Source organism: Lytechinus pictus, chromosome 18 (assembly GCF_037042905.1).
Source record: "Lytechinus pictus isolate F3 Inbred chromosome 18, Lp3.0, whole genome shotgun sequence".
In the NCBI taxonomy this organism is placed as follows: Eukaryota; Metazoa; Echinodermata; class Echinoidea; order Temnopleuroida; family Toxopneustidae; genus Lytechinus; species Lytechinus pictus.
In genome coordinates, this window is record NC_087262.1 from 10,561,252 (window position 1) to 10,583,614 (window position 22,363).

At 39.3% G+C, this 22,363-nt stretch overlaps 2 protein-coding genes across 2 annotated transcripts; both read right to left on the reverse strand.

The window, feature by feature from the left end:
* Positions 1-865: 865 nt before the first annotated feature.
* Positions 866-10,734, reverse strand: LOC129281553 (farnesoate epoxidase-like). The gene is made up of 5 exons (XM_064113412.1): positions 10,434-10,734; positions 8,626-8,800; positions 7,040-7,440; positions 4,172-4,637; positions 866-2,734 (listed from the first exon to the last, which is right to left on the reverse strand). Exons 1-5 carry the CDS (start codon positions 10,632-10,634, stop codon positions 2,556-2,558), a joined length of 1,422 nt encoding a protein of 473 aa, XP_063969482.1. The 5' UTR covers positions 10,635-10,734; the 3' UTR covers positions 866-2,555.
* Positions 10,735-13,273: 2,539 nt separating this feature from the next.
* On the reverse strand, positions 13,274-22,119 carry LOC129281383 (cytochrome P450 2J5-like). Its single transcript, XM_064113318.1, has 6 exons — positions 21,621-22,119; positions 20,155-20,329; positions 19,434-19,521; positions 18,340-18,730; positions 15,319-15,784; positions 13,274-14,697 (listed from the first exon to the last, which is right to left on the reverse strand). Exons 1-6 carry the CDS (start codon positions 21,819-21,821, stop codon positions 14,519-14,521), a joined length of 1,500 nt encoding a protein of 499 aa, XP_063969388.1. The 5' UTR covers positions 21,822-22,119; the 3' UTR covers positions 13,274-14,518.
* Between the last annotated feature and the right edge of the window lie 244 nt (positions 22,120-22,363).

Below are 22,363 nucleotides of genomic sequence, written 5' to 3' on the forward strand. Positions count from 1 at the left end.
CATTGCAGTCATGTCCATGGACTAGGATCCATGGTTTGGTGCAAATACAAATTTACATCACTGCAAAGAATACCTCCTTATCATCCAAGCGTTAACACATACCACATAAATATGGTATCAAATTAATTGGGAGAATATACTGTTTCAGGTCATATTTAATAATTACGTGTTCGTGACAAATTTATTCCTTAAATTGTAGATTTGTGAGGTGTCATTTTTTTACTCACATGGTATAATCATTTTAATTTTTAATCGTCCATATTTTATGTATTTAGAAAGAAAATCTACACTTCATGAGTAAAAATGCGAAAATAATGTGAAACATAAAGCCGTCTGTGGATACAGTGAAATGAATGGTATCTATACATTTCTTGCAGATCTGATACATTTCTTGCAAATCAACATCCATCCTCTGAGCTGTATGAAAGGCGTTTAACAATAACCCTTATCCTAAAGTATTTACTTATGGCAACCATGAATAAGCTTCAACTGTGACTCTTACAACATGTAGTTTTGAAAGATACGGTCTTTGATTTCCAAAATAATTGTGGGAAGACGTCCATGAGCGCATTTCACACTCAAATTTAAATGACATATTTTCCCCCCTTCATGTTCATCATTTCAGCCTTTGGGGAAAGTTTGCAGTAAAATAAGACATAAAATATAATGTAACAAGTTTACATGCATCTCCCGATGAAATTTTTCATTGCAAATTAAATCATGACTGTCTTCATCCTGACAATTTCATCGTTAGTATACTGCTTGCTGTTCAGCAAGGACTGATTTTCTGCCCAGTATTTTTCAGATTGATCTAGTCACCATAAAAACAATACATGAAATGTATCTAAATGACAAGAGAGATATGAAAACCAAAGAGATCTTTACAGAAATTTAATAATAAGAAGATAATATAGACAGAAGATATACAGACACTGTATTGACTATTGATTAACTAGACGAAATTGATTATACAAGAAGAAAAAAAAATCATATTTATACAAAGTACAACAACTCCATCACAATACCAAAATGGGCACCATTTACCATTACGAGGGAAAGTAAGCGAAACTACTTTGCATATACTTTTATCAAGGTTATAAATCTTTTAACTTAGTTCTATGATAGTAAATAAAGAGGCTCTAATAGGAGGAAAGCAGTAGATGGCAGGTTCGAATCCCACTGGTTCCAATTTTTTCTGACTTATGATTTTCATTACAGATCGAGCATGCGATCTTAAACACATAAGAGTAATGTCGATTTTTTTTAACAAATTATATTTTCCTGTATTAAAGCCTCTTTATTTACTATCTATTGTCCACGGCGGACTGCATTTGCATATTAATCAGTCAGAAAGAAGAGGATTGAGGGTATTTGAATTCCAGTTCATCGTGATTTAGCCGTGAACCAGAATAGCCTGGTGGTTAAGTCGCCGCCCGGAAAGCAGTAGATGGCAGGTTCGAATCCCACTGGTTCCAATTTTTTCTGACTTATGATCCTCATTACAGATTGAGCATGCGATCTTAAACACATCGTAGTTCTATGATGTTATAATGGTTATTGTATAGTTAAACTATTAATTTCCTCGCAACGAATTCGTTTCGAAAAACATTTGGATATATATATTTTTAGGAATAATAATACGAAATGTACCATAGAATACTGACGTTATTTGTTTTTTAGATACCATATACATTGAGCATGTTGAGGGTTACGAGAAGATAACATAAAGTGTAACTCTAGGATTGATCTCTCAACGGACTAACGGAGAGTGTATATGCAGATTCACAATATTTTTAATGACATTAATTATGTTTAAAGGTTCCAGTTTTGATGTTTCAGAATCATTCCAAATAAAATGCTGCAGACTTGATAAGGTGAAACTTTTACAATACAGTACACCAATTTTTGGCATAAAACTCATAAGGATTACGAAAATATAAACATGATTAAAAAAAACTTGATATTTGTAATAAAACAAGGGCTTTTTGATATTTTTATGTACATCCGAGAATAATAAGGTTATGGACAAATATCTGAGCACCTTTCGATTTATGGCGGAGGTGGCAAACTTTGCTGCCCCTGTCAAATGGTACTGGCAATGTAAAACAGTACAAATTGTTTTACAAGTATAGCCAATTGAATGTTCAGCTACCCGAAACATTTTATTATGATTTGAATAGTTTTCTGGTTGTGAATGGCCATCTTCTTACTGAACGTAATTTGGATTTCAATTTGTCTTCTTTTTGGCAACATGAAAGAATAACAAGAATAAAAGAATGTCGGCTGGATCCGAAATTCTATGATTTTTTTCACCATTCTGTAAAAATAGCATAAAATGAAAATGTGGGACACAGACACATCGTAGAATATCTGTACGCGAAAGTATTTACTTAATTATGACGATTCGACATGAGATCTCGTGAATTATGGGGACGAGTGGAGGTAAGGGAGGGGCATTCGTGGTGGCGGCGGTAAGAGGGGGGGGGGGGGCTTTCAAATACATGTCCCCCGTTCCTCTAAACTGCCGCCCTTAGAAAAACGGATAGACGGTTAGATTACTCGATCTTCTCAGCATGAATGTGGTATGGTTCTGGTCGGACAGTAAGGCCCACAAGGCACTTTGGATTTTCTGGAGTTCCTTCAGCCAGACGGAGTTTAAAGCGCCTCACGATGTAAGTGGTGAACAAGAAGATCTCGGCCCTGGCCAACACCTCGCCTGGACAAATTCTTCGACCTAGACACAGATAATAATAATAATAATATATGTGATTTGGAATGCGCCAAATCCACTCGGCAAAGTGTCCAAGGCGCAGTGAAAGAAGAGAGAAAGAACGAAAGAGAAAAAGTACAAATATAATAGTAATAGATTCAGGAACAATTAAGAGTAAGAGGCATTGAATAGACGAGTCTTAAGGTAACGTTTAAATGTGTCAATGGACGTGCATTCACGGATTGTCAGGGGAAGATGATTCCAGAGAATAGGGCCAGCGTGAGCAAAAGCCCGGAGCCCCCATGTCTAAACGGATTTAGGAATAACTATATAGGGAACCAGAGTTGGATCATGAACGTAGAGACCTGACTGGAGTGTATTTGCTGATTATAGATTAATATTGTACTGTGGAGCAGAGCCATTAATTGCGTGGAATACAAGGAGAAGGATTTTGAAGATGATGCGATCGTTGACCTTTAACCAATGAAGAGATTTCAGAATGGGTGTGATGTGAACATGTTTTTTTGGATAGGGTGACCATGCATGCTGCAGCGTTCTGGAGCTTTTGGAGTTTAGACAACTGGGTGTTGGGTAAATTGTACAGTAAGGCATTCCCGAAATCAAGTCGTGAAGAAATCAGAGCCTGAACCAATTTTTCAGTAGCAGATTTTGACAAATATTTTCTGATGAACCCAATATTACGGAGTTGATACCTTACAGACCCACAAATGTTGGTTATTTGATTTGACATAGACATTCCACAATCTAACATGACCCCTAGGTTACGACACGTCTGGGACACATTAATGGTACATCCCGAAAAAGAGACGGATGACAAGTGAAAACAGAAGATGAATGAAATGCATGAAAACAGAATCAAGTCTCCTCGTAGTTCGGCTGTAACAATGATTTTTAAATAAAGAAGACAATACTGCCCAACTTTGGCAAAAGGAAGCAAGTGACACATTAGTCAAATTTGAGTTATTATTGTTTTTGAAGCACCCTACGTACATGTATATTGCACGTTCAGGCAGAATTTGGGGAAGAAATGATCGTTCTATGAAAAGATATTGAGTAAAATATGTTGTTAAATATTGACGCCTATGGAAATGACTGCTCATTTACAACATAATAATACAAAATTAATAATGATACTTTTGTTACTTGCTCCCTTTTGCCACAGTACGGCTCTAAGAATACTGCCCCTAGCACAGAACAACCAAAAAAGCCCGACCTGGTTAGGATCAACGTTAACTTTATTGCAAAGTGCATTTCATGCAACAGTTTGAATGGAAATGTATGAGAACTCTAATATTTTCAAGAAATGCTTTTAAAAATGCGCGGGAACCTACAGAAAAGGGTTTCGAGAGTCGGGATTTCATTACTGCAGATGTTTCGATATCACGAGACTCTTTTAATGATTCCCGCATACATGGCATAATAAGGATTTAATTTCCATACCCACTCCAAAATGAGATGGCTCTCGCTTCTTATTGAACTTCCCATCTTTAGTCAAGAACCTGTCCAGTCTAAACTCTTCCGGCTTTTCCCAGAGCATCGGACTTCTTGCCAAATCCCAGACGCTAAACGTGATCTGTGTGCCGTTTGGGATGTCGTACTCGCCGATCTTGAAATCCTCTACAGCGACGTGAGAGAGAGGGAAAGGTGCAACTGGTCGGAAACGCATGCATTCAGCAATGATCGCCATGGTTTGGGGCATTCTGTTGTGGTCGGAGTACTGTGGAAAGCGGTCCTTGCCGATTACTTCGGCCATTTCTTGACGAATTCGACGTTGCGCTTCAGGATGCGATGCCAGTGTGTGGAGAATCCATTCAAGAGATGTGGCCGATGTTTCTAGCCCACCAATCAGCATTTCGAGGGAAGATTCAAGAAGGTTGGTTTCATCAAAACTTCCCTTACCCTCCACCTATGGTTTAAATAATAAAAATTGATGAAAGATCAGATAATAGTCACATATGCCTCAGCCCCAAGAATATAAAACGGCTGTATTACTAAATACCTAAGACATGTATGTAAGACATGTATGATAAATCCAAATAATATGAATACTATAATAGTCTATTTATCAGGTTTTTTTTTTGGAGGGGGGTAGCTGGCCCGGGGGGGGGGGGGGGGGCGGTGAATCAATCCCATTCCCCCCCCCCCCCCCCCGAGATCTCGGCTGCCGATCGCGGGAACGCTGTGAAAATTGACATGATCACTGCGCAATGTAATCTACAAGGCTCTTTTCCAAATTAAGTTTTTTAATGAATTATGCTAAAATTTTGCGTTTATCATACGTTTTGCTCTTAATTCATTTAAAAAGCTCCTAGATGGCTAATTTTTGTTCTAAATATTCTTTATACCATTCCTAACAATTAAAAATAAAGAAAAGTCTGATTTGGAAATCAATTTCCTATTTATTTTATTGTTTTATGAAATTTGTCTTTGGTTTTTAACGTTTAATTGTTTTTCTTTGATTTTGCACCAAATTTATTGCAGAACGTTTTGAAGCATGTTTATGCAAAAGTCAATGAATTTCATCTAATGAAACTAAACATAATCAAATATTTATGAATACGATGAGAAAGCACAATTTACATTGACTTTGTACACGTACGTAATATAATTTCGCAACCGTATCGTAAATTTGGTCTCAAAAGATGAGCAAAGTAAAAAGTCAGCGAGCGGTGCGTTGGGAAGTTTTTGCGCAGTGGAATGCGAAAAGGGTCGAGGGGGCTGGGGGCTTGTTTCAACCCCCGGCAGTTTTAAGATTGAAATGCCTCATGTACAGTTCGGTATTCCAGGAAACTTAGATTGCATATCATCCCGGGAATAAAGTCGATATGCATTCCCGCTGATTTTATTGGTTTCGACTGGGAGTCTCGACTCACCATTTCCCGCGACTGGTATTTAACATCCAGGGGTGTAAGAGCTCGGATTTTTTTAATTTTTTTTTTTTACTGATTTCAGCTAATTTTGCTTTTGATTTTCAGGTTAATTACACCTTATTTCAGCTTCCCTGTATACAAAAACTATGGAAACTCTTTCAATATCGGCCTCTCAGCTCTTTTATTGGTTTTTCAAATTCGTGGTCTCGAAACTGCAACTTAAATTTCGGACTAATATTCAAATATCATTTTATAAGTCAGTTGTGTTATATATAAGAAAAATTGTTAAAGCAATTATATTCATTTATTTAGTTATTTTCCTCTTTAAGGATATTCATAGCATAGAATGATTAAGAATATTCCAGAATGTCTCATGCAGTAAAGCTTTGTTAGGCATGTCTATTCAATGAGAGTAATTTGTGTTATGCACAAAGAGAGTCAATAATAGACTGCAACACAATAGAGATTCCTAGTGGTAGTGGAAATGGACGATAGGATTAGCTATGTTGTTGACATTGTTAATTTCACTGAGGCCGGTCATTCAAGAGTCTTCTAGAATTTGATTGCTCCAGAAAGAAGGAGAGTGTTCTTTTTGTAGACAATACTAGAAGCTTCCAGAATAGTGAATAATTTGTATATAAGCTGGCAGTTTCTTCAAGGATCTCATCACATCAGATCAGAACCCATAGTTTCACACCAGACTTTATGTCAGAGCATAGTTTATTTCCACCTGGAATACAACATTTATCTTCTGTGGAATTATTTGCACGCCATCAATGAACTGCTTACAGTTACTTTAAGAGAGGAATTCTCAGTTCTCATCGAGATCATCAACCCGTTTTAATGAACGCTTTTCAACCCATGGATTGCTGAAATTGACTGTTAATCATCATCAACATCGTCTCCACGGACATTTCAACTCGTTACAATGACTCTTATTATTCATCGTGCTTCAACATCAGTTTCATCAGCGTCATCATTGTGAAATTTAATTAAAGGAATCTTCGCCAACTGACTTGGATTTTATTTGGACTATCATAACCTTTGATTGCACATCTAACTCTTCAAGGCATGTAAGATGTTTTGTTTTTTTGTTGTTTTGATTGATTGATATATTTCCTGTAATAAAAAAAGGAAATCAAATTTAAAACTAAATTTTCATTGTTATTTGTTGCAGTATCGCAACAGTTGCTCGAGTTGAAATCAAACAAGTCCCCTTATTAGTGTATTGCATAGGAAATTATTGCAAATTGATAAATGGTTTTCGTTCTAAAATTGTCCCTATAGGAACTTGTTGGTCCTAATCGTTCTATCTGAACCAACTGACGACCAGTTCATATGGGAACAATTGGAACCAAGTGGCATTGAACTTCGGCAAGTCTGTGGCCCTCAGCACTTTTATTCAAAAATTATAATATCAAAAGTCATACATAGATACCTCTCCGACCTTTCCAGACATCTCTAGATACTTCTTAATGAAGTCATCTCCTTGTGACACAGTTGCAGACCTGTGGCTTGCGACACTCTCCCTCATATGGTCAAAGAGCCCACTCCACCCTTCTGTGAGAAGTTGCTTCGACCGAGACGGGATAGCCGCAAGGATCGGCACTACGTTGATGAGGCCGCCTGGGCCAAGCGCATCAAAAATTCGCTTAGAGCGAACCAAAATACGACGCAATTTATCATCGTCGTACTCATAGGAAACTCCGGTTGCGATCTTGAGGATGATGTTTCCAATGGAGGCATATAGCCATTGATTAGGGTTCGAACATTTGCCCATTGCTCTTTTCAATCTCTGACAACACGCGAATCGCCTGGTCTTCGATGATATTCTCATACCTGTTTAATAAAAAAACAAATTGCAATCGATCGTAAATTATATTGATATGAAATATGTTCAATTGCAATATACATTTATTGTTATATATTGTTAAGCGGAGTTATATAGTTATGCATACTTAAGAACCCGGGATTTGTCTGATTGTTCAGGGTGTGTGACATTGTTGCGCATATTATGTTATCCGCATATGTTTCACATCGAGTATCAATTAAAAAAACGTTGACCACCACTGCCCTTTTTCACAATTGACCCCCGACCAGTTTGCGACTGCCTGCCACGACCGATCGCTTGGTGTCTTGCGAGAACACCCAGTCGTAATTGGCGATCGCACGAACCTGAGAGGCCTGTGACTGGTCGCATCTGAACGTTGAACATGTTCAAAATCAAAACGCGACCGATTCACTCGCATCGGATCATACGAACACTCGTCTTGCGAGTATTGTTCAACGTTCCACGACTTGATGCGAAAGTTGGCACGACTACGCATTTAGTCGGTTGGAGGCAAGATGTCTTGCACGTGCGCTAGCGACCCACAGAGACCAGTCTCGGGGGTCGCGACCGGGTGCGATAATGCAATAGACCGATCGCAACGCGGCTAATAACGTTGCACAAATCATCCTACCTGATTCCACCTACTTCAGGTTTCTTGAAAGCTGAGAGAAAGAAGCGACGCTGTTCCTGCCATATTTCACCATTAGCGAAGGCAACACCTAAGGAAGATATTATATACAATTTAAAAGCTTAACCAAATATAATACCTTTGCGTCCCTTTTGCGTCTATGCATTCAGTTCACCAAACACTGGAAAAAAAGAAATTAACTCTCAATGATTAATCAAGTTCAATTCTACAATACACACACAACCATTCAGACAATTAACGGCCACTGAACAATGGATCTACAAATTAAGAGATGGGTGGTGTCAGTGGCTGCCTTTGAGGCGAAAAGAATCACCGCTTTCTCATTACATGTAATGCTTCTATTTAATGAGAACATGAGAACATACAGGTGTTCTGATAATATGGACTACCCCTTTTTAAGGAACAAGTTACTTTCCTGGTCCTGGTCTTTTTTGGCTGATATGTCCTCTATCAGAATACGCCTTTCATATGACATGATTCAGATTTAGAGTATCAATATTGAGGGCCAGAATGAGTTATCTTTTTTAATTTTGTAAATTCTTACCAGCAAACTTCCTTCCAGTGGTTTCTTTGACGACAGGCATTGCCGGTCTATCGACAGCGTGATGACCACCAAACACTTCTTGAATAAGTTGCTCATCGCTCAGTATTACCAGACGAGTGTTGAAGAGCTTGATGCTAATGAAGTTACCATACTTCTTCGTCCACTGAGCCACCACCTTGGACAGTTTTTTGGGGAAAATAATACCAGAGCCCCGACTTACAAAGTGAAAAATACATATTTCAAAATCCATTCATGACAATAAACAACCAAGAAGTCTGAATGAAAACAGTAAATTCGTCCTGGGATCTGGACAAACGACGCATTTGCAATTTTTCGTCAGCTCAGAAACCAAGGATGAAACTGCTCTTCCGGTTCACTAATTTTCGACAGAGCTCCCAGCTGTTCATTGTCATTTTTTGACGGGCATTGTATTACACTGTAAAAACTGTGGTGTTAAAATTGACACCAGTTGGTGTCTATAGAGGACTGTTATGTGGGTTAGTTTGACTCTAGGATAAACTGAAATAACGACACGGATTGAGAAATGATATACAATTCAGGTCCAGCCAGTCTGGTTGTTAATGTGTGTATGGAGTGCCAACATCATTGTTTCAATATGTGAGTGTGTGTGTGTGTGTGTGAAATGAACATGAGATAACATATGACAAGGACCACACCCTGAGGTGTTATAATTACACACTAGAGATTGAACATGACACCAAAGAGTGTAAATGTAACCACCAAAGGCGTTGTAATGACACCTATAGGTGTTAAACTAACACTGTCAATTTAACACCGGTGTAAAATGACTGGTGTGGTCTTCTATGTACACCAGTTAACACCACAGTTTGTGCTGTGTACGTTTACTGTTTTCTTGAATTCGTTGTGCGACGTAGAATCCCCTACTGCCGCCTTCGAGGTGGAGAGCGAACCTCTAACACTTCATTAAAAGAGGACAATGGCCGAGAAAGTGAACGAAAGGGAGAGCGCCAGCAACAAGCGTGCCCTGAAGGTACTCGAGAAAAGTCGTTGAAAGCGTCCATGGGTACCAGTGCCTCGGGCAACAAAGACATCGGGCTACCATCGGAGTCCAAGCCTCCTTATTTTTGGTGCTCCCTAGCTAGGTGGGTTATTCATAAAGCTGTTCGTAATAGTTAAGAGCTACTTTAAGAACGACCGGTGAACCTTTCTTACGCGCTAAATAATCACAAATGAACATTATTTTAATGGTGAATATCAATTTACCACAAGAATGGACCACCAGTCGTTCTTAACTTACGAACAGCTTTATGAAACGGCCCCCAGGTCTTGGAGCTTTGCACCTTTCGGACCAGAAAGGTGCCAAACTGCACCATTTTAATGGAGTTATATTGACATGAATAAATAAGTGCCGCAGAGTTAACACTCCTCCGTAGAGTTTACGGTACACTCTTGAAATGTTGGGCAACATACTGTCCACACAACATTAACCAATTATTGTTGTATGGACAATATGTTGCCCAACATGTTTAATAGTGTAAGACAAAGAAACGCATGCGTATACATACTTGACTTAGAAAAAAAAAATCTTCCTGTAAGTAATTTACAGCTTAGCCATGGTTTTACCACAATTGCCCGTTGGCTCACGGTGTTTTGTACCGTTCATGGTAAGGGGGGGGGGGGGGTAAATTTGCCGCCACATAGACATGTGATGATCACAGTCTGACGAAGGATGAAATCGTTATACGTCACGTGTGATGGCTACTAAGCCTAAAATAAATCAATTGTAATATTCACTTAGAAATTAGAAATATAAAGAAATGCCCTACCTCATGTTGATATTTCTTAGTAAAAATCAGACTCAAAACACTGCCAAGAAGAGGCAAACCTGTTGGACCTGGCGGGTAATTATACCGTTTGCCATTGTTGAAGAACTGATAGATAAAATAGCAAAGAAGGGCTAGAAAGGATGTCTTGAGGACGCCACTGACAAGAGAAGCATCATTGATGGAAATATAATCCAGTGCCATGGTTTCTCTCAGAACTCAAGAAGTCGTCCAAGGAAAGCAACAATGGCAACGTTACAAATTTGTGGATATAGCTTTTGTCAAGCACGGTCAATGCCGTAATGTCATGACAGTCTCGAAATGTTATGTTTACTACTCACTAAAAATACGTGATAACCTTCTTTGTGACACTTGAACAAACATAATTCTCAAAGTCCGTTTGAACATTAATAAATGTTTGCTCAAAACCTGAAGTGGCAATGGCAGTGGATTATGGGCAACTATCAATATATCTCTTAATTTGTGGATAGCTTTTGTCAAGCACGGTCAATGTCGTAATGTCATAATAGTCTCGAAATTTTATGTTTATTTTATTGCTAAAATCACGTGATAACCTTCTTCGTGACACTTGAGCAAACATAATTCTCAAAGTCCGTTTGAACATTAATAACTGTTTGCTCAAAATTTGTAGTGGATGGGCAACTCTCAATACATGGGCCTCGATCAGCAGAATGTTTCACAGCCAAACGAAGGGGTGGGGTGGGCGTAGGGTCTTTTTATGTATTTTTTGTTTACTCTGACCCCGGCAACGAATATTCTTTTGAAAACACATCATTATTTCGTTATCATTTTGCTGAATTTCCGAATGAACGGCGGGGGGGGGGGGGGAACAGAGGAGCGATCGCCTCCCAATGAAAATATGGAGGGGGCATCGATTCCCCCAATAATTTTGAAAAATGTATAAAATGTAATGCAAGTATTATGTTCAAATAGAATAGGAAAGCACTAGACCATTAAACCTGCATGGCATAAAAATGATATTAAACAGGTCTATACAATTTATTTCGCAATATTTAATTATGACACTGATGAATTGCCAATCATTTGAGGTCGATTGGATCAATCGCAACAAGATTATCGAGAAGATAATTTGAACAAACATGCATTTTAGATTTTGACGTTTCTTGCTTTCCATATTGTAGTTGTGGCAACTCTTTGTAAGATGGGGCCTTTGGAAAGCAGATTTGATAGAGCTAGCTTTTATTGGGTTCACGTGCTCCACTCAGGTTGGCGCCATATCTATAGGTCTACCTTTGGACTTCACTCCTTAATGCGTGATAGGAATATTTGAATATAAACATAACATTATTAACGTGCATATGAATCACGTGAATTAGATACAAGCCTAAAAATCGAATGCATTTTGCTCTGTATAGTGCCATGTTATATCAATCAATAAATCAAACAATCAATCAACCAATCAAATGAATGAAAGAATGAATCAATCAATCATCAATTAATCAATCAATCAATCAACCAATCAATCAATCAATCAATCAATCAATCAATCAATCAATCAATAAATCAATCAATCAATCAATCAATCAATCAATCAATCAATCAATCAATCAATCAATCAATCAATCAATCAAACAATCCATCAATCAATCAATCAATCAATCAATCAATCAATCAATCAATCAATCAATCATTCAATCATTCAATCATTCAATGAATGAATGAATGAATCAATCAATCAATCAATCAAGTCTGGTAGTGTTCTCGAGATATTTATGGACAACTATTGATTGCTGATTATCTAGAAAACCGCTTTATTTTGCGAGAGGGCAAGGCGAGCGAGTTCAAGTTAATGTTTTGCCACTAGGGACAGATGACAGAGTCATGAAACGAGCATATCCATTTGACAGAGGAAAAAAACCCAGAAAATGCGTGAATATTCGTAAGGAGGCTAAACATTTTTCTGAAAAAAAGAGTCAATAGCGGACTGCTATTAACACAAATACTGTCCACTAAAAACAATTTCTGACAACCAAAAAAAGAGGTCATTTACCCATTAGGAGATGAGGTATGGTCTGTCCCCTACAGATATCTAAGCATTCTGCAAGCTAGTAACTAGCTAGCGACTAGATAGTGGCTAACTTGATAAACGATTACAAGCTACACTGTTAAAAATAATTTAAACAACGGTGTTAACTAAGTGAATCGCACAATAGTTGTTTAAACAGTTTAAACAAGTGTTTAAATTCTTAAACAACCTTGGTTAAATTATTGATAATTAATTATTTAAAACTGAACTTTGCAGTTCCTGTACCTGGCAACCTTGCGCTCCAAACCATTAAACTAATTCGATATGAATAGAAATAAATATACAAATATCTAATTACTCCTGCCCTTGGCGTTATCTTGCCAGTTACAGAAGCGTCACAGAAGAAGAGAACTGATATTGAAAGGAAGATGGCGGTATTCAGCTTCGGTGCTTCTTACTCCATTGTGAAGTCATCGATTTTGATGGCATTCCGGGGGGAAGGGGGAAGTGGGAAGAGCTCCAATCTATGAGTGCATTTTGCACTCAAATAATCAATTAATATCTGATAATGATTTAATGACATATTTTGTTCCTTCATGTTCATCATTTCGGCATTTGGGGAAAGATTGCAGTACTAGAAAACAAGTTTACATGCATGCATCTCCCAATGGCATTTTGCAGCGTTAATTAGATCATGATTGCCCTCATCCTGGTAATTTCATCTTATACTACACTTGCTGCTCATCAAGGACTGATATTCTGTTCAGTTTTGTTCAGATTGATCTAGTCACCATCAAAACAATATACAAAATGTAACTAAATGACAAGAGAGATATGAAAACCAAAGAGATCTTTACAGAAATTTAATAATAAGAAGATAATATAGACAGAAGATATCATACAGACACTGTATTGACTATTGATTAACTAGACAAAATTGATTATACAAGAAGAAGGATAAAGTACAAAAAACTCCAGCACAGTACCAAATGGAGAACCATTTTAACGTTACGAGAGGAAATAAAGGAAACAACTTTGCATATACTTTTATCAAGTTTATAAACCTTTCAACTTAGTTCTATGATGTTATAATGGTTATTGTATAGTTAAACTATTGATTTCCTCGGAACGAATTCGTTTCGAAAAACATTTGGATATATATTTTTCTGAATAATAATACAAAATATACCATAGAATACTGATGCTATTTGGTTTTTTTAGATACCATATACATTTAGCATGTTGAGGGTTACGAGAAGATAACATGAAGTGCAACTCTAGGATTGATCTCTCAACGAACTAACGGAGTGTTTCTGCATATTCACAAGATTTCAATGACATTATGTTTAGAGGTTCCAGTTTTGTTGTTTCAGAATCATTCCAAATAATATTACAGTACTGCAGACTTGATAAAGTGAAACTTTTACATTATTGAACACCACTTCATAAGGATGACGAAAATATAAACATGACTGAAAAAAACTTGCTATTTTGTAATAAAACGAGGGCTTTTGGATAAATCAGAGAATAATAAGGTTATGGACAAATATTTGAGCCCCTTTTGATTTAAGGCGGAGGTGGCAAACGTTGCTGCCCCTGTCAAATGGCACTGGCAATGGAAAACAGTACAAATTGTTTTAGAAGTGTAGCCAATTGAATGTTCAGCTAACCGAAACATTTTATTATGATTTGAATAGTTTTTTGGTTTTGGATGGCCATCTTCTTACTTAACGTAATTTTGATTTAAATTTTTCTTCTTTTTGATAGCATGAAATTATAAGAAGAATAAATAAATGTCGACTGGATCCGCAATTCTATGATTTTGTCACCATTCTGTAAAAATAATATAAAATGAAAATGCGGGACTAATAAAACAGACACATCGTAGAATATCTGTACGCGAAGGTATTTACTGTCTTAATTATGACGATTCGACATGAGATCTCGTGAATTTCGGGGACGAGCGGAGGTAAGGTAGGGGCATTTGTGGTGGCGGCGGTTAAGGGGGGGGGGGGCTTTCAAATACATGTCCCCCGTTCCTCTAAACTGCCGCCCTTAGCAAAACGGATAGACGGTTAGATTACTCGATCTTCTCAGCATGGATCTGGTATGGTTCTGGTCTGACAGTAAGGCCCACGAGGCACTTCGGATTTTCTGGAGTTCCTTCAGCCAGACGGAGGTTAAAGCGCCTCACGATGTAAGTGGTGAACAAGAAGATCTCGGCCCTGGCCAACACCTCGCCTGGACAAATTCTTCGACCTAGACACAGATGAATGAAATGCATGAAAACAGAATCAAGTCTCCTCCTAGTGCAGCTGTAACAATGATTTAAATAAAGAAGACAATACTGCCCAACTTTGGCAAAAGGAAGCAAGTGACACATCAGTCATATTTGAGTTATCTGAAGCACCCTACGTATATCATGTATATTGCACGTTCAGGCAGAATTTGGGGAAGAAATGATCGTTCTATGGAAAGATATTGAGTAAAATATACTGTTAAATATTGACGCCTATGTAAATGACTGCTCATTTACAACATAATAATACAAATAATGAAACTTTTGTAACTTGCTTCCTTTTGCCACAGTACGGCTCTGAGAATACTGCCCCTAGCACAGACCAACCAAAAAAGCCCGACCTGGTTAGGATCAACGTTAACTTTATTGCAAAGTGCCTTTCATGCAACAGTTTGAAAGAAAATGTATGAGAACTCTAATAATTTCCAGAAATGCTTTTAAAAATGCGCGGGAACCTACAGAAAAGGGTTTCGAGAGTCGGCATTTCATTACTGCAGATGTTTCAATATCACGAGACTCTTATAAAGAACAGTTTTAATGATTCCCGCATACATGGCATAATAAGGATTTAATTTCCATACCCACTCCAAAATGAGATGGCTCTCGCTTCTTATTGAACTTCCCATCTTTAGTCAAGAACCTGTCCAGTCTAAACTCTTCCGGCTTTTCCCAGAGCATCGGACTTCTTGCCAAATCCCAGACGCTAAACGTGATCTGTGTGCCGTTTGGGATGTCGTACTCGCCGATCTTGAAATCCTCATTAGCGATGTGAGTGAAAGGAATAGGGGCCACTGGTCGGAAACGCATGCATTCAGCAATGATGGCCATAGTTTGGGGCATTCTGTTGTGGTCGGAGTACTGTGGAAAGCGGTCCTTGCCGATGACCTCGGCCATTTCTTGACGAATTCGGCGTTGCGCTTCCGGATGCGATGCCAGTGTGTGGAGAATCCATTCAAGAGATGTGGCCGATGTTTCTAGCCCACCAATCAGCATTTCGATTGAAGATTCAAGAAGGTTGGTTTCATCAAAACTTCCCTTACCATCCACCTATGGTTTAAATAATCAAAATTGATGGAAGATCAAATAATTTAGTCCTATGCCCCCAGCCCGAAAAGTATAAGACGGCTGTACTACTAAAGAACTAAGAGCATGTGTGATAAACCCAAATTATATTAGTACTGTAATAGTCTATTGATTACTTCTATTTTTACGACGATACTCAGCAGGAGGATCCATAAATCAGGATGTCGCGCTAAAGCTAGGCTGACACTTGCACGATTCCGTGGCACGCAGTGGCACGACTCGAGTCGTGCCAGTGCGCAAACTAGTCGTAAACTGGCGTGAAGTGTGCGTAAATCTGTAGTGACTGCGAGCCATGTCGGGACGAGAATGTTGAAAATATTGGTCAGGACAAAATTTTGCGACCGGGTCGTGAACTCGTCTGGACGATTATGGAGGATGCGTGCCAGTGCGCGCCATGCCACTGTCACGAACTGCCACGAATGGTTCACGAAAAGCTCACGTCGAGTTCACGAGTAGGTCACGACATGTTCAGGAATTGGTGCGCGTCGCAGCGTGACCGTGCCTTCCCACTGACACGGGCAAGCGTACTACACTACACACATTGATGCTCGAGCAGTTCACGAATAGTTTACGCACTTCACGAATAGTTTGCGCACGGCACGAGCAGTTCAGGACTACTTCGCGACAGTGGCACTCGTGTCGGTCCAGTGGTATATATAGGGCTTCCTGGACACTGCTCGCAATTCCAGAAACGAAAAAATAAAAGACAACGAAAAAAATAACAAAACCCCCTACCCCACTCCCCCCCCCCCAAAAAAAAAAAAAGACAAGACAAGAAAATGGAAACAAAAAATAAACCGAAAAAGAAACGAATAAGAGAAAAAGAAACACACACAAAAAAGGGGGTGGTATTGAAGAAACGCAAAAAAAATCCCTCATCCACCCCCAAAAAACAAAATCGATCTGTTCTATCTTTTCTCCGTTTCTCTCTCTTTTCATTTCTCTTTCCGTTTACTTCCATTTCTTCGGGTTTTTTTCCATTTTGTTTTGGGTGAAGGGGATTTTTTATCTTTTATTATTCGTTTTCATTTCTCCTTCCCCCTTTCTTTTTTCGTTTCTTTTTTTTTAATTTCTTTTTCTCTATATTATTTCTTTGCAGGGATTAACTTCTCAACAATTTCTTGGAACAGGTCCGTAGACTGTCATACTGTCCAAACTCGTGTCTTCTGGGAATTCATTCCCTGACCGACACTTTCCTTTGTGGATTTCTTCGAGATGGGGTTACCTTTTCTTGCTCTTCTGCCTCTTCCAGCCTTTTTTTTTTTGCTGCTCTTCAACAATGGCTAGAGCAGCAGCCAGGTATAGGCATCTTCTTTTCGCTCCAATGATTGTGTCAGACATTAGCATGTTGTCTCTTCCACAGCCAATCAAAAAAATGACCAGGGGTTGGGGGACCCCTTTTTATATGGCGTGCCCAAGTCGGCACGACACCATCTGAATTGCTCAAACTAGTCGTGCCAATGCGGGGAGTGCGTAAGCCATATGCGTGAACTCGTCGTGTCAATGCGGGGAGTGCGTAAGCCATATGCGTGAACTCGTGTCAATGCGGGGAGTGCGTAAGCCATATGCGTGAACTCGTCGTGTCAATGCGGGGAGTGCGTAAGTCATATGCGTGAACTCGTCGTGTCAATGTGGACACTGATGGGCACGCATTCATGAAATATTCGTAAACTCGTCGTGAACTTGTCGTGAACTAGTCGAAATCAATGCGGGAGCCTCCCAGTTCGTGCCCCAAAATGGCATGACTTGCCACGACAAAATCGTGACCAAAATTCGTGCAAGTGTCAGCCTTGCATATAAGGCATTAACTTGGGTGCTCATCTGAAGTGCATACCGGTTGTATCAACACTTCCCCCCAGGCGGTTTTGGGGTTAAAAGGCCTCATGTACATTTCGGTATTCCAGGAAACTTGTAGACTGCATCAGCCCAGGAATAAAGTCGATTTGCTTTCCTTCTGATTTTATTGGTTTCGATTGGGAATCTGGACGCAACATTTCCCGCGACTAGTATTTACATTCCAGGGGTGTGAGAGGTCATATGTTTAGTTGATTTCAGCTAATTGCTTTTGATTTTCGGGTTAATTACAGTTTATTTTAGCTTCCCTGTATACAAAAAAAAACTATTTGGGAGCTCTTCAGTTTCAATTTCAGCTTCAGCACTCTGCAACCTTTTCGGCTCTTTTGGTTTTTTTCAAGATCGTGGTCTTGTAACTGCAACTTAAATTTCGGACTAATATTTAAATATGATTTTAAGAGTCAGTTGTTCGAGTCGAAGTCAAACAAGTCCCATTATTAGTGTATCGCAAAGGGAATTATTGAAAACTAATAAATGGCTTTCGTTCCCAAATTGTCCCTATAGGAACTTGTTGGTCCTAATTGTTCTATCTGAACCAACTGACGACCGGTTCATCATGGGACCAATTGGAACCAAGTGGCATTAAACTTTGGCAAGTCTGTGGCCCTCAGCATTTTTATTCAAAAATTATAATATCAAAAGTTATACATAGATACCTCTCCTACCTTTCCAGACATCGTTAGATACTTCTTGATGAAGTCATCTCCTTGTGACCCAGTTGCTGACTTGTGGCTTGCGATACTCTCCCTCATATAGTCAAAGAGCCCACTCCACCCTTCTGAGAGAAGTTGCTTCGGCCGAGACGGGATAGCTGCAAGGATGGGCACTACGTTCAAAAGGCCGCCTGGGCCAATCGCATCAAAAATTCGCTTAGAGCGAACCAAAATACGACGCAATTTATCATCGTCGTACTCATAGGAAACTCCGGTTGCGATCTTGAGAATGATGTTTCCAATGGAGGCATATAGCCATTGATTAGGTTCGAACATTTGCCCATTGCTCTTTTCAATCTCTGACAACACGCGAATCGCCTGGTCTTCGATGATATTCTCATACCTGTTTAATAAAAAAACAAATTGCAATCGATCGTAAATTATATTGATATGAATGTTCAATTGCAATATACAATTATTGATATATATTGTTAAGCGGAGTTATATAGTTATGCATACTTAAGAACCCGGGATTTGTCTGATTGTTCAGGGTGTGTGACATTGTTGTGCATATTATGTTATCCGGATATGTTTCACAGCGAGTATCAATTCAAAGAACGTTGACCACCACTGCCCTTTTTCACAATTGACCCCCTGCGACTGCCTGCCACGACCGATCGCTTGGTGTCTTGCGAGAACACCCAGCCGTTGGCGATCGCACGAACCTGAGGGGCCTGTGACTGGTCGCATCTGAACGTTGAACATTTAATTCACTCGCATCGGATCATACGAACACTCGTCTTGCGAGTATTGTTGAACGTTCCACGACTTGATGCGAAAGTTTGCACGACTACGCATTTAGTCGGTTGGAGGCAAGACGTCTTGCACCATTGCGCACGTGCGCTAGCGATCCACAGAGACCAGTCTCGCAACCGGGTGCGATAATGCAATAGTGTTGCACGACCGATCGCAACGCGGCTAACAATGTTGCGCAACTGTTGCCCGAATGTGCGTCTTTGGAGATAAAACTCCATATTCTTGACATCCTATCGAACGTCACACTAGTAAGGAAATCACGGAAGAAAGTCTTGAGCAAATCATCTTACCTGATCCCACCTACTTCAGGTTTCTTGAAAGCAGAGAGAAAGAAGCGACGCTGTTCCTGCCATATTTCACCATTAGCGAAGGCAACACCTAAGGAAGATATATACAATTTAAAAGCTTAACCAAATATAATACCTTTGCGTCTTTTGCGTCTATGCATTCAGTTCACCAAACACTGGAAAATAGAAATAAACTCTCAATGATTAATCAAGTTCAATTCTGCAATACACACACAACCCTTCAGACAATTATTTACGGCCACTAAACTATGGATCTACAAATTAAGAGATGGGTGGTGTCATCAGTGGTTGCCTTTGAGGCGATGAGAATCACCGCTTTCTCATTACATGTAATGCTTCTATTTAATGAGAACACGAGAACATACAGGTTTTTTGATAATATGGACTACCATTTTTAAGGAAAAAGTTACTTTCCTGGGCTCCGTTGCATAAAAGTTACTATTAGGTTAACTTTGCCATGCAATGGTAACTTGCATGGAATCCTTAATTCTTATTGGCTGTTGATTAGCGTTACCATGGTAGTTACCATTGGAAGGCAAGGTTACCATAATCATATAGCTTTTATGCAACGAGGGCGTGGTCTTGGTCCTGGTAGGCTGATGTCCTCAATCAGAATACGCCTTTCATTTGACATTATTCAGCTTTGGAGCAACAATATTGAGAGCTAGAATGAGCTATCTTGTTTTATTTTGTAAATTCTTACCAGCAAACTTCCTTCCGGTGACTTCTTTGACGACAGGCATTGCCGGTCTATCGATCACGTGATGGCCACCAAACACTTCTTGAATAAGCTGCTCATCACTCAGAATTACGAGTCGAGTGTTGAAGAGCTTGATGCAAATGACATTACCAAACTTCTTCGTCCACTGAGCCACCACCTTGGAAAGTTTTTTTTGGAAAAATAATACATATTTTAAAATCCTTTCATGACAATAAACAACCAAGAAGTCTGAATGAAAACAGCAACATCGTCCTGGAATCTGGACAAACGACGTATTTGCAATTTTTCGTCGGCTCCGAAACAAGGACGAAACTGCTCTTCCGGGTCACAAATTTTCGAAAAAGCTCTCAGCTGTTCATTGTCATTTGACTGGCATTTTATTACGTTTACTGTTTACTTGAATTCGTTGTGCGTCGTAGAAGCCCCTACTGCCGCCTTCGAGATGGAGAGCGAACATCGAATACTTCATTAAAAGAGAACAAGTTTGGCCGAAAAGTAAACGAAAGGGAGAGCGCCAGCAACAGGCGTTCCCTGAAGATACTCGAGGGAAGTCGTTGAAAGCGTCCACATGTACCGGTGCCTCGGGCAACAAAGATATCGGGCTACCGTCGGAGTCCAAGCCTCCGTATTATTTGGCGCTCCCCTGGTGGATTATTCATAAACCTGTTCATAAGTTATGGGCGACTTTAAGAACGACTGGTGAACCTTTCGTACTCGCTAAATGATAACCAATGAACATTTAGTGGTGAATATCATTTACCACAAGAAAGGACCACCAGTCGTTCTTAAAGTCGCTCTTAACTTACGAACAGCTTTATGAAACGGCCCCCAGGTCTTGGAGCTTTGCACCTTTCGGACCAGAAAGGTGCCAAACTGTACCATTTTAATGGAGCTCTAAATTGACATGAATAAATAAGTGCCGCAGAGTTAACACTCCTCCGTAGAATTTACGGTACACTCTTAAAATGTTGGGCAACATACTGTCCACACAACAATTTGTTAATTTTTTAAATCAAACTCTGGGTAGTTTTCAACCAATACTGTGTAGTTCTCACCCAAAGCACATATTATTGGTTTAAAAGTACCAAGAATTTGATAAAGTTTTAACCAATTGTTGTGTGGACAGTATGTTGCCCAACATTTTTAATAGTGTAAGACAAAGAAACGCATGCGTATACATACTTGACTTAGAAATAAAATCATCCTGTAAGTAATTTACAGCTTAGCTATGGTTTTACCACAATCGCCCGTTGGCTGACAGTGCTTCATACCGTTCATGGCAAAGGGGGGGGGGGGGGGTAAATTTGCCGCAACATAGACATAATTATAATGGTCACAGTCTGACGAAGGATGAAATCGTTATACGCCACGTGCCATGGCGATCAAGCCTAAAATAAATCAATTGAAATATCCACTTAGAAATATATATATATATATAAATTACCTACCTCATGTTGATATTTCTTAGTAAAAATCAGACTCAAAACACTGCCCAGAAAAGGTAAACCTGTTGGTCCTGGCGGGTAATTGTACCGTTTGCCATTTTTGAAGAACTGATAGAGGAAATAGCAAAGAAGAGCCAGAAACGATGTCTTTAGGACGCCGCTGACAAGAGAAGCATCATTGATGGAAATATAATCCAGTGCCATGGTTTCTCTCAGAGCTCAAGAAGTCGTCTAAGGAAAACAGCAATGGCAACGTCACAAATTTGTGGATAGCTTTTGTCAAGCACGGTCAATGTCGTAATGTCATGATAGTCTCGACGTTTTATGTTTATTTTATTGCAAAAATCACGTGATAACCTTCTTCACGACACTTAACAAACATAATTCTCAAAGTCCGTTTGAACATTATAAATGTATGCTTAAAATTTGCAGTGGCAATGTCAAGAGACTATGGGCAACTATCAATACATCTCTCAATTTGTGGATAGCTTTTGTCAAGCACGGTCAATGTCGTAATGTCATGATAGTCTCGAAGTTTAACCTTCATCGTGACAATTGAACAAACATAATTCTCAAAGTCCGTTTGGACATTAATAAATGTTTGCTCAAAACATAAAGTGGCAATGACAGTGGATTATGGGCAACTATCAGTACATGGGCCTCGATCAGCAGAATGTTCCACAGCCAAACGAAGGGGGTTGGGTGGGTGTAGGGTCTTTTTATTGTTTGTTTGTTTATTCACTCTG

Excerpts from the sequence above, each read along its gene's own strand:
- LOC129281383 (XM_064113318.1), bottom strand. The coding sequence starts at position 21,821 with ATGGCACTGGATTATATTTCCATCAATGATGCTTCTCTTGTCAGCGGC. Across the intron at positions 20,330-21,620 it reads CTAAGAAATATCAACATGAG|GTGGTGGCTCAGTGGACGAA; the intron begins GTAGGTAATTTA and ends AAACTTTCCAAG. Across the intron at positions 18,731-19,433 it reads CCTGAAGTAGGTGGGATCAG|GTATGAGAATATCATCGAAG; the intron begins GTAAGATGATTT and ends TTTATTAAACAG.
- LOC129281553 (XM_064113412.1), bottom strand. The coding sequence starts at position 10,634 with ATGGCACTGGATTATATTTCCATCAATGATGCTTCTCTTGTCAGTGGC. Across the intron at positions 8,801-10,433 it reads CTAAGAAATATCAACATGAG|GTGGTGGCTCAGTGGACGAA; the intron begins GTAGGGCATTTC and ends AAACTGTCCAAG. Across the intron at positions 4,638-7,039 it reads TGTCTGGAAAGGTCGGAGAG|GTGGAGGGTAAGGGAAGTTT; the intron begins GTATCTATGTAT and ends TTTAAACCATAG.